Here is an 11,882-nt window from a genome sequence, read left to right on the forward strand (position 1 = left end):
CAAAAGTAACATATTCAATACTTCATAGCATATGTGAATTGTTAACTTATGCTATGAATCTTTGTTTTGCTATTTATGTATGATGTCAATGTATTATTGATGGAGGAAAAAATTTTACAATTAAATGATGCATTCCCTAACATAAATCCATCCAATAAATTGTTTATGTATGTATGTATGAGTAAACTATCAAAATTCATATTTACCACTACAATTCAACTACAACCTAAAAACATAAAAGTAAAAGAGAAAAAAAAGTTACCCAAATAGACCAATAGCAAGAGAGGGTACTTACACACATTTTATCAAATACTTGGTGCAGACGAACTGATAAGGATGAAAAAAGACAAAAACAAAAACTTAAATTTAGAGGAAAGATAGAGGAAAAGCAAGAGTACCTCAAAAAACAGAACCAAGACCATTGATAAACATGGAAGACCGAATGGTGGGAGCTATGGCTTGTAAGTAAGGTCCAATTTGCAAGGGGCTAAGTATAAGAGGATTCCCTTTTTTGAACTGGATTTTTATGTGGCTCAAAAATACCCTCGTTAATGAAGGATAACTTTATTTAGAAATAGGGTCATAAATGTCAAATAACAAATTACAGTTACTGCTTATCTCTAAAATTTATCATTTTTATTTGTTTGAAAAATAAAAAAATATATATTTCCAAATTATAATATATGCAAATTATCAACCTTTACCTAGAAAAATAGGAGAGCCTTCTGAGTAAGCGCAACGCGTGTGCTTAGAGGCTAGTATATATATAAAACTGTGGTTTAATATTAGATACTTACCATAGAAAAGTCATCCTTACAGCCTAACCTTGAAAAATAAAAAACTTGAGAGGTAATTGGGATTTAAAAACAAAATAAAATAAAGAGATTGGTTAGAGAACCCACAGGTTTAGAGAACCCATTAGTTTCAGGATTGTGATTTAATATTTGATACTTGGTGTTTCTAAAAATCTGATCTTGAAGAACTGTGAGATATCAACAGTATCTAATAAAAGAGCTGAATAGAAAACGAACTGAACAAACAAATTGAAGAGTATCAAACATACAACTATATAACTAATTAAATTATTCCATGGACCTTCCAATTCTCAAAATAAAATATAGAAAACAATTCAAAATCATACCTTGCTGCGATTATTCACAGAGCAAGACTTTATTTATAATATAAGATTTTTAATCTAAGCAAATTTAGATTCCTAAGAAAATTTGGAGTTGGAATACAAATCTTGATCGGCTAGTATGCGCATTGCCAATGTGAGCAAAAGAGGGAGGCTGCGTTAATACTTAATATTAAAGATATTAGCTATTCTAATTATTCCACTTTTGATGTTGATTTAAACTCTAAAGCTTGCACACAAAAAATCAGAGGACAAAGATATTAGCTATTCTAATTATTTCTGTTTTGCTGTTGATTTTTCAATATCACGTCGGAAAATAAACTGATTAAGAAAAGAATTAGAAAAACCCAAATGGAAAAAAGAAAAACAAAAGAGACATGCTGAGCTTTAGAGGCACGAGTTGAGGTAAAGCATAGATGATGTTATGGTTGAAACTTGAAAGTCAAAATAGCAAAAACTACACAATTGTGTCCTTTGAAGGGAAGGGAAGGGAGGGAAGAACACGCATGTTCTACCGTTCTAGGGTTTAAGCTTAGAAGATGTTTCAAACTTTCAACGAATGGTTAGGTTTTAAAAATAAGGGCATTAAAAATTTATAAAGAAAAGAAGAATGACGCGTTGGGTATTAATTCTTCAATGAGTCGCTTATAAAATCGAAAAAATTAAATCAAATTAATTCAAATTAAAAAATATAAATAAAAAATGCTGATATGAAAAATTGTAAAAAGGTCAACCAAAAATCAAAAGTTTTAGTATTATATATAATGTCGAAATTGATTATGATTTCAATAACAAAAGGTCTAAAACTGTATTTATAACACTACTCTAAACCACAAAGACTCAACGAGTAATCTGTAATTCAAAAAATACAAAATCTCTTAATTTAGATGGAAACCTCAATTTCATTTTGGGGTTAAGTAGAAAAATTAAGAATTTATGTCTAAATTGTGGTGATGAAGCACATCAAAGGTATAAATTGTAATTTCAACACCCCAAAAAAACAAAAATAAATAAACAAACAAAAAAAGTGAGGTGAAAGAATTTGGACAAAACGTGGAGCAAGTGGAGGTGATACGGACAGGTAGTGAAAATAGGAGGACACGTATCGGCATGGTGTTGGACGAGCCAAATCCAAAGGGTTTAAAGAAAAGGCAAAGCTGAAATTGCGAGAAGAGCTGAGTATCGGAGAGTTGGCATAAAAAGAACAAAACAAACAAACCCAGTGAGACAGAGACAGACAGTCACAGAGAGGTTGACTTCAAGAGAAAAAGAGAGAGAGAGCAGCAAATCTCATGAATGATATGGACATGGTTTTGCTTTCTATTCACTCTCTATCTATTTATTTTTTGCCAAGAAAATGAAAATCTGATTGATTGATTGATTTTATATATGTTTATGTTTAAAAGTAAGAAAGACTATATATAAATGTATAAACTAACTTGTTTTTTATTTGTAGGGTGCACAAAGAATTTCCCTCAAATACCAAACTCTAAATTAGGTATAGAGCTTTTCATTCCGTACAATGCAAAATGCATTTTCCCTAAAAAAGTGAATTTATCTGTTTTCCGAACTTGACGCCTATATTTGATGTGATGATAAATATGTTTTTGAGATTTTTATTTTTATTTTTATTCTAATAATTAAAATTAATAATGATTGTAGTAGTACTAGGCTAGAAGACGAAGAAGAAGCTGGATGGGTTGAATCTCTCTCGACTCAGATTCATTTCATTTCAATTCAATTCCCAAGGCCTCTCTTTTTCTCTTCTTCTTTCCTTTCTTTCATTCAAAACATAATAACTATTGATTGTCTTCTTTCCATTTTTCTTAGTCAAATTTTTTTTTTTTAAATTTTTATATGAGGAATCCATGACTGTTGCTTTCTTTTAGTTAATATCATATTGGCTTCTTTGTGTCAATTTTCTGTTTCTTGCATTGAATTTTAGTTATTTCTTCTTATGCTCAAATCCATAGCAAAAAATTGCTCATTATTCTATTGTTAATAATATGCATTCCCATTTAAAGTTTTTTTTTTTTTTTTTTTTTTTTCCCCTCAGCCATCATGAATTCTCTTATTTATTTATTGGAGGTTCGTTTAATGTTCACTTTGCATATAAGACCACACCATGCTGCTCTGCTCGTCAGATATTAATTTCTGTGTGATATGATTTATGAATACCGCAATAAGATGATGATGCTTGTATTGTATTGTATTCATTTTCCCTGGCTTGGGGAGATGGGATCTTCTATTGGTGTTATTTCAACTGATAGTGAGAGTGAGAGTGAGAGTACGCACATTTATTAGCTTGTGTAAGCTGCTGCATTGTTAAGGTTTGTGTCGCTCTTATTAGGCCTTGTGTCTTGCACCCACCCCTGTTGAATTTGATATTTATTATTGTAGTATATACTTTTGCCTAGACTTCGCCAATCAGCTTGTTGCAGCTTATTCTAGTTAAAATTAGGCGTTCTTCTTTATAATAATAAAAAACACTATAGTTTGTTATTTGTGAGTGATTTAAATTGTGCGGACATTAAAATTTTGAATACAATTCTTGAATAAAGTATCTCTATCTAATTCTGCTTTAAAATATTGGTTCATGTTCTTAACTTTGTGCTGTTGACATGGACAGGCACAATCAAAGATGCATTGTGGCCTTCATATAACCAAGACTGATACTAAGAAAGTTTCAGAGGAAGGAAAAGACTCCTTATCAAGAAAATTTCAACAAGAACTTGGTTTTAGCACTTCTTTAGAGGTCTTAAATATTTGTGACATTAACTGATTTGGGTCTATACTTTGTTCTTTAATTTTTTCTGAATAAAATCTCTGACTTGTTTCCCTGGATTTTAATCTTCTCTTCAGGATCGTGGAGTGTTTTCTATCGCGAGGTAAAATGATCATGGTCATTATGTCCGATTGTAACTTATGTATATATGTATGTATGTAATCATTCCTTCCGATAATTGTGGTATCAGTTCATTCTTTGCTTTCTTCCACTGGTAATTCTTTAATAAAATTTCACTTATCAGATATTGCTATTTAAATTTGATCCATCTCTTTATTTCTTTATCTCTCTTTGAGGACTTTATCCTTCTTGTTGTTATAGAGCAATTGGGTTTTGCTGTAGTATAAATTCTTCAAGAGTTCATGCACTTGTTTAGCTAATAAAGCGTGTATGATACCATATTGATCCTGCCTCGGGGAGCCTGCACCTTGTTAGGTTTTTACCTGTGCAAGTAATCCCTCCTTACAGAAATTTATGACTAAATGAACTGTTTATGACTTGGGTGTTCCTTTTTTTTTTTTTCAATATATCTTATTACTTATCAAAAAAATAATCTGATATATTCTCCTTTATTTTATTTTTTTTCCTCTTAATTAAATCTTGACTTTATTTCTCTTTTCCATTTATTATTCATTTATCACTTTCTTGTGGTTAGAGAGCTAATATTGTTGTATGAGTGGTACTATTGGATTATACTCTTCTAGAAGAATCTAGAATAGTCTAGTGGTGAGGTGTCCCCACCAGTTGTCATTCTCAGAATACTCTTTAATCATTTGTAACTAACTCTCCGATGTATATGGATTTTAGAAGATGATGACTTGAGTAGATCTTAGGATTCAAGTTTTTTATTTTTTTAATGGTAGGTAAGTTACACATGCCAGGGCATGTGGTGCCAGTTGAGCTAAAGCTCATTGGAAGGATTGAGATTTTTCAGCTTAAAGATATTTGATCCATGAGCCTATGTTGTGGACTTAGGCTTACTGTAAATTAATTCCAAACAGGAGAACTGTGGAAATAATCTTTCTAATTAAATACTGCAGTTCCTGATTGCTGCATCGCTGTGGGCATTTTTTAATACAGATTTTCACTTTGTTCTGCAGCTATATTGTAGCCAATGTGTGATCTTCTCTCTCTCCTCTTATTTTATCAGGTGTCCTATTCTTACATTTCTTACCCTTGAATCTGATGGACACTGGAGGATTTTTGCAGTACCGCTGCAAAGTCCAGATCATACTAATCACATGGGATCTGGAGTTCAGGTAAATATGGACAGTCTGCACATGGTTTCTCCGCCATCTAGTTCATACAGGGATCGACAAAATGTGTGGAAAGGACCTCCAGCTGATGGTACTTACTCTGTCGAGTCATATACAACCAGAAGCTTTCCTGGGTCGAATGTGCAACGACAATCTCGAAACAAGGCCTTGACAAATAAAGCAACTAAATTGAATGAGCTTTCCAACAATTCTTCTCATCAGAATTCGTTTATCTGCAGCAACTCCCCAGGCTTGAACCAAAATGGCTCAAAGGCTAATAGTTCATCTGATCTGCCTATTAACAGTTCTCAACTAGACAAGGCTGTAAAGAGAAATTCAAAAAAAAAGGCTAGAAAGAAGAAGAAACAGAGTATGAAGCTTTTGAGTGACTCTGGCTCTACTGAATTGGAAGTCCTCTCTGAGGAATATGCCCATGGAAGTCCAACTTCTGAAACCTGTGGTAATACTGATTTGGGTCATAGGGATGGACCATTATCATCAGACAATCTGTTTCAAACCAAAGATTCCATCTTTGATGGAGTGGAGCATACACATTGTGTACAGATTAGCTGTTATGATGATATGTATTCCAAAGGTTTGTCTGATATGCATGACTCCTTAGTGTTGGATTCAGTTTCCGTTGGTTCAAACAGTGATGATAACATTCACGCCGTTCATGATGTACAGCAATCTGAAAATGAAAGTTTCGGAATTAGTGTTTCTGAACCACCAGGTTTTAATTCCAGTAAGGAATGTCTCTCTCATCAAAGCTCATTAAATTGTGCTGTGGATACCAAAGATCACACCGAGAGAAAAAAATGTGGTAGTCAAGTTGGTAGCTGTAGTGATATGCAAGTGGTTTTACCTGGCAAGAGAGGCAGGCAAAACAAAACATCCCCCACCAGTTCAAGTGTCCACAGATTTGGAAGTGTAAGATATATGCATGGCCGTACGGGGAAAGAAAACAATCATTCTATATGGCAAAAGGTTCAGAGGAATGAGGCCAGTGGATGCAATGGGGAAATGAAGAAAGTTAGTCCAGTTTGCTCGCAATTTGATGTCACATTGAAAGAGGCTCCTTTGCTTAAAGGAATATCTAATGATGATGTGACTTTGTTATCAAAAAGTGTAGATAAGAAACATTTAAAAGGTAAAGTTTCTAGGAAGTTGAAAAGAAAAGGTATTCCAGCTACAAAACAAGACTATGGTTATTCCAGGAAGGGTTCTCAAATTGATAAGGCCGGCTCAAACTGTTGTGCAAAAATTATTATGCAACAGAATGAAATAAAAGATTTCTCATCTCGGCTGAATGATCAAACAGGATTGAGCTGTGTTTCAAGATCTTGTTCTCAGTGTAATTCTCATGGGGCTACATTCCAGAGCAACAGAGCTGAAAATATCACATCCGAATCTGTTTACGGCACACAAGTACATCCAGATGAGTTGGAGCCACCTGAATGTAACACTGTTTCTAGTACCAACAATTGTAATACAGGAAATCAGGAAAGCTCATTATCAAAATCATGTGACTCAGATCAGTCAAATCTGCTTGAGGTGAAGTTTCCCGTGTACCTTCCTCATCTTTTAGTTAATGAAGTTGGCCCAGTTCAGAAAGAAATTTCTCTTGCGGAATACAATAAGCCAAGCCACAGTATTGGATCTATTTCACAGAGATGGATACCAATTGGGATGAAGGATCCTGGCTTTACCAGCTCTGCTAGATCTGACTGCTCATCAATGGATTATTCTGATGTGCCAGCTGCTGAATTGAAAAACACTGTTGAACGTAAAACGGCTTCCAGTTCTCAAAATCTTGTTTCTTCATTAAATGGAGTAACGTGCAGGGGTAAGAACTCAGGAGATCTAAGTTCCCATGAAGATGAGGGTCATACTCAGAAATTGGGCAATCAAGATGCATGCACACTTAAAGAGCATAATAACAAGCATGTTGCAGGTAACTGCTTCACTGTTGAATCAAAAGATCAACGTGCATTTGAAACCAACTCATATAAGATTGCACAGGCAGTGAATAATGCCTGTAGGGCACAACTAGCATCTGAAGCTGTTCAAATGGCCACTGGTTGTCCAATTGCTGAAATTGAAAGACTTCTTCATTTTTCTTCTCCAGTTGTTTGTCAATCTTCCAGTTTGATAGGCTGCCAGACATGCTTGAGGGACCAGGTTGGGGGTGTGTCGCTCTGCAGACATGAGATACCTAATGTTCCTTTGAGATGCCTGTGGCAGTGGTATGAGAGACACGGGAGCTACGGATTAGAAATAAGGGCAGAGGATCATGAAAATATGAAGAGATTGGGTGTTGACTGTTTTGCTTTTTGTGCTTATTTTGTGCCTTATTTGTCGGCAGTTCAGCTGTTCAGAAACCATAAAAATCATCCTATTGATACTAGCAAAAAAAATCCTCGTTTTGATGTTCAGGAGGCATGTGAGACTAGTGAAACATTGGAAAAACCGTCAATTTTTTCAGTACTTTTTCCACGGCCTCGCACAAAAGACACAGGTGGTTTGCGGCTTGTAAATCAGGTGCATGATTCAGAACAATCTCCAGCTTCTGATGAAGATGATGACACTGTTCAATCAGTTGACATGACATGTTCCAGAGATCTTGAGCCACTTTTTGAATATTTTGAATCTGAACAGCCCCAGCAAAGACCGCCCTTATATGAGAAGTAAGTATTTTTTATTGTTGTGTGTGTTTTTTGTTTTCTGTATTTTTTTTTTTTCTAAGAATGACAATAAACTCTATTGCAAGTGGAACCTTCTCTTGAGTTTAAGTGTTTATGAGGTTGTGTTCAAGAACCACTAAATAATTCATTTACAAAATAACCAATGACAAATGTTGGATTTTTAATATCTATACATTTCGTATTTAATTATGATACACATTTGCACCTTAGGTAGACTTCACACATACATGAAGTTAAATTGTTCCATTCTTTTTATTTTTAGAAAGTAATTATGCACTATGTTTCTCATGCTAGTCAACATGACCCCATGCATACTTGATAATGAATCAATAATTTGTTTACTATTTTTCTCCAATAATTTATAAACTATGTTAAAAGGAACTTCCAATGTAGAACATGAATTTTTCCCTCCCCCCATCCTTCCCTCTCTGTCTGTTTCTATGTATTTGTATTCTGGTTTCTATGTTATAAGATCCTCACTTTATCTATCCTTTGAAAATTTTAGTCACCATGAAAATTTTTATCTGGTTTAATCCTTTGTCATATAGGGCAGTGGCAGGAGCATATTAAGTTTAGATCAAATCATCTGATAAATTTTAGTTGAAATTGTTTAGTCATCAAATTTAACCAATCAAATAAACTTATAATATGTTTTTTACTAACTTTACTTAGGGAAGGTTGTTTAAAGAATGGGTACATAAGAATTATCTCATTCAATTTATCCAAAGAGAGGAAGAAGGAAGCGAAAGAAATATGTCATTCAATCTGTTATTTGACATCTTTTTAGTAAAGTTTCTTTATTTGAGTTAGCCAATTAAGAATATTTGGTTCTTGTTTTCAGATTGATCTTTATTCTGTTTCTGTTATTTCAGGATTAGAGAGCTGGTTAGAGGTGATGGACCTTCACATTGCAAAGTGAATGGGGATTCGACTAAACTAGACTCCATAAATCTACAAGATCTGCACCCCAGTTCGTGGTTAGTGAATATATTCAGAGAATTTAAAGTAACTTGTTCCGACTCAATGAAACAGAACTTCAAATTTTAAATTTGTTTCAGAGAATTCATTCAGAGAAAAGTACAATAAATTACTGATTCTGATTTAAAATTTGAATATTAATTTTGCATGCACTCTGATCTTCAGGTACTCTGTCGCATGGTATCCAATTTATAGGATTCCGGATGGCAATTTTCATGCAGCATTTTTGACTTACCACTCACTCGGCCATTTAGTTCGTAGAAGTGCCAAATTTGATAAGCCAAGTGCGGATGCTTGTATAGTATCTCCAGTTGTGGGTCTTCAGAGTTACAGTGCTCAGGTACTCATAATGATGCTGCCAACTACAATAATTAACTTCATTACATTGTTTCTGTGAGTGATTTTAAAATATTTTAAGAAAGCCCTTATGTCAATAACAAGATCAATGCCTTTGGTTCCCTAATTAAATTCAACCATGTGGCTTATTAGCCAGTGCAATACAACTACGTGACTTATTGGCCAATCCGCTTCCTTGTGTATAGTTACAACTTTCATCGCTACATGGATGAATTTAATCAAGTAACCTAAGGTACATCACTTATGGGACTGTACCTAAGTTTTACCCTTATAAAAATGTCAAGTGAAATTCCATTTATTTGAATTCAATGCATTTTGTCTCCTTAAGTTGTTGCCTCTGTTGTCTCTGAAAGTGTGTTTACGGTATTCTAAGTTAATTACCCTAACACACATAACGTAATATATATATATGTGGGTGATTACAATGATATTTCCATTTTGTTCCTAACTCAAGCTTGGATGTATGTATATCATACAATCCCAGCTTGTTACATAATAAATCCAAACAACTCTTACACAAAACTTTGGTAAACATATTAGCTATCTGGGCTCCTATCAAAATATGGCAGTGCAATATGCAACACAAATATATAATGTACAAACATGTTATTCTATTATTGCTTTTAAATTAGTTTTAGATATGTTTTCAAACATTTTATTGTTACTTATTTTTAAAACCTAAAATAAACAAATTATGTCCAAAAATAGATAAAATATACCTAAAAAAATTTAATTGTCATATCCTTGATGCGTAGTATTTCAAGAAATGTTGTGTAGTTGTGTCATGTCATACCTTGTATCCATGCTTCATAGCCCAATGAACACACAACACCAATACTTTCTCAAATCCAAATGCCATCAAGAGATTTGTACATCTACCAACAATAAAAGATATCGAAGGAGCAAAGGGAACACAAACCGGCTCTCTGGTGTCACAAAACAGGAACTCAGCACTTACAGAAGACAGAGGGATTGATAAAGTAGTCATAGGTACAATCGGCACCTGAGAACGACTTAGCAACCGGTCGTATGAGGTTGACAGCACTAGGAGATGACGTTTACTGCGGTGAGGGCTGGGCTTTGAGATTCCAACAGGTTCTAGTGTCTCCTGACTCATGCAACTCAATTTACTCGGTTTCTGGAGTCAGGTGACTCTATAGTCTCCATTTGGGTGGTTGCGGTGTTTGGCAACTTTATTAGGGCAGTCATTGGTGAAGGGCTCTGGGGGTGTTGGTGGTGGTTCTTTAATGCTTTGACACCATATTATCTTTGAAAGTATGTTTAGGGTATTCAAAGTTTAATACAAACTCATAAGTTTTTACTTATCCAAAAAAAAAGTTATTGCCATTGCAAGTTTCTTTTTGCCATCAATATCTATTGCGTTCATGGTTCATGTAGATACGCATACTTGCTTTGCATTATTTAGTGTTGTATGTAAATCTGTTAATCTAAGCAGTGCACTTTTTGGCTTATGAACAGGGTGAATGCTGGTTCCGGCTTAGGCAGTCTGTGCTGAGCCAGACAGCAGAAACTGCTGGCTTAAACCCCTTTGGAATCCTGAAGGAGAGGTTGAGGACACTTGAGGAGACAGCATCTCTCATGGCAAGAGCTGTTGTTAACAAAGGAAATATGACCTCCATAAACAGGCATCCTGATTATGAGTTCTTCCTCTCTAGGCGACGATAGAGACTTTTTTCCAATTTTCATGAAGTAATTTCTTCTATTTATCAATAAGGTTGGCTACATTTAGATAGGATCTAGCCCCAAATAGGGTGTGAGAGAGGCTTGTTCTGTTTATATTCTTCATGTTTTTCTCCTTTAGTGGTGGAAATTGTTCCAGTTGTATATAACTCGTGGGTATCTTTTTAACTTTACTGCCCTTCCTCTAAAGGAAATGTAAATCTCAGGACTTATGTGTAGACAGGTAGACAGTATAATGCTGACTTTGATTTAGCAGCTTCTTCATGCTGTAAATGCGTTCTCAATTCAGAGTTTGGCTCTCCATTGATTAGCATTCAATCTGCGCATATGCCAGCCTGATTAAATGGTTTGATTACTTGTTTTCCTTCCTCCTCTAGCGCCACCCCCCCCCCCCCCCCCCCCCCTTCTTAAACTGCGCAGAGAAGTCTCACTCTTTGTTGCATTGCACTAGTTCTCATCTTCTCTGGTGCTAGTTGTCTAATGTTCAAATGTGGAAACAAGTTTGCACACAAAACCAGCTAGAAAAGGAATGAAAACTACTATGCTTATTGTTTTCATTTGGAGAATTTTTCATGATGCTTTACATACATGTACAAGACTGACCAAAAGAAAGAACTCAATACTAACATATATATTTGCAGCAGATGTGGATGTAGGCTATTTGTTCTTGAATTGCAGCTTAGCTAGAGTTGTCTAGTTTGCGTTTGTAGTCTCGCTATTCTATGATTCTCCATGAATTTTAATTTCTAAGCCCTTCGGATGGATATTTTGAAGAAAGTTTGGCGACACTTTACAAGTTCATGATACCGACTAGCCACAATTTGAGCAACAATGTGAGCGTTTTGTACGTTGCCAATTACAAGTTTACAACAGAAAACACAAGTTTTTAGAGCTTAAATGTGTGCAACCAAATGATTTCGACATTTAAAAAAGTAATGATAATGAAAAAGTAATAATAACAAAAC

The 11,882-nt window shown here is 34.7% G+C and overlaps 1 protein-coding gene across 3 annotated transcripts; it reads left to right on the forward strand.

Annotated features, from left to right (window-relative positions):
* Window positions 1-2,282: 2,282 nt before the first annotated feature.
* LOC126701865 (uncharacterized) lies at window positions 2,283-11,220 on the forward strand. 3 transcript variants are annotated; one of them, XM_050400288.1, is made up of 8 exons: window positions 2,283-2,445; window positions 2,592-2,633; window positions 3,765-3,890; window positions 3,998-4,023; window positions 5,071-7,863; window positions 8,754-8,858; window positions 9,025-9,199; window positions 10,696-11,220. In XM_050400288.1, exons 3-8 carry the CDS (start codon window positions 3,777-3,779, stop codon window positions 10,900-10,902), a joined length of 3,420 nt encoding a protein of 1,139 aa, XP_050256245.1. In that variant the 5' UTR covers window positions 2,283-2,445; window positions 2,592-2,633; window positions 3,765-3,776; the 3' UTR covers window positions 10,903-11,220. The 3 variants fall into 3 exon arrangements, with proteins under 3 accessions (XP_050256245.1, XP_050256244.1, XP_050256246.1); XM_050400287.1 differs by lacking the exons at window positions 2,283-2,445; window positions 2,592-2,633 and adding an exon at window positions 2,795-2,888 and having other exon boundaries at window positions 3,769-3,890; XM_050400289.1 differs by lacking the exons at window positions 2,283-2,445; window positions 2,592-2,633; window positions 3,765-3,890; window positions 3,998-4,023 and adding an exon at window positions 4,046-4,074.
* The last annotated feature ends 662 nt before the right edge of the window (window positions 11,221-11,882 follow it).

This window comes from Quercus robur, chromosome 10 (genome assembly GCF_932294415.1).
Source record: "Quercus robur chromosome 10, dhQueRobu3.1, whole genome shotgun sequence".
Lineage (NCBI taxonomy): Eukaryota > Viridiplantae > Streptophyta > Magnoliopsida > Fagales > Fagaceae > Quercus > Quercus robur.

What these genes read in the sequence shown, in the direction of transcription:
- LOC126701865 (XM_050400288.1), top strand. Translation starts at nt 3,777, where the DNA reads ATGCATTGTGGCCTTCATATAACCAAGACTGATACTAAGAAAGTTTCA. An exon ending in GATCTGCACCCCAGTTCGTG is followed by an intron (nt 8,859 to 9,024) that starts GTTAGTGAATAT and finishes TCTGATCTTCAG; the next exon opens with GTACTCTGTCGCATGGTATC. An exon ending in TTCAGAGTTACAGTGCTCAG is followed by an intron (nt 9,200 to 10,695) that starts GTACTCATAATG and finishes GCTTATGAACAG; the next exon opens with GGTGAATGCTGGTTCCGGCT.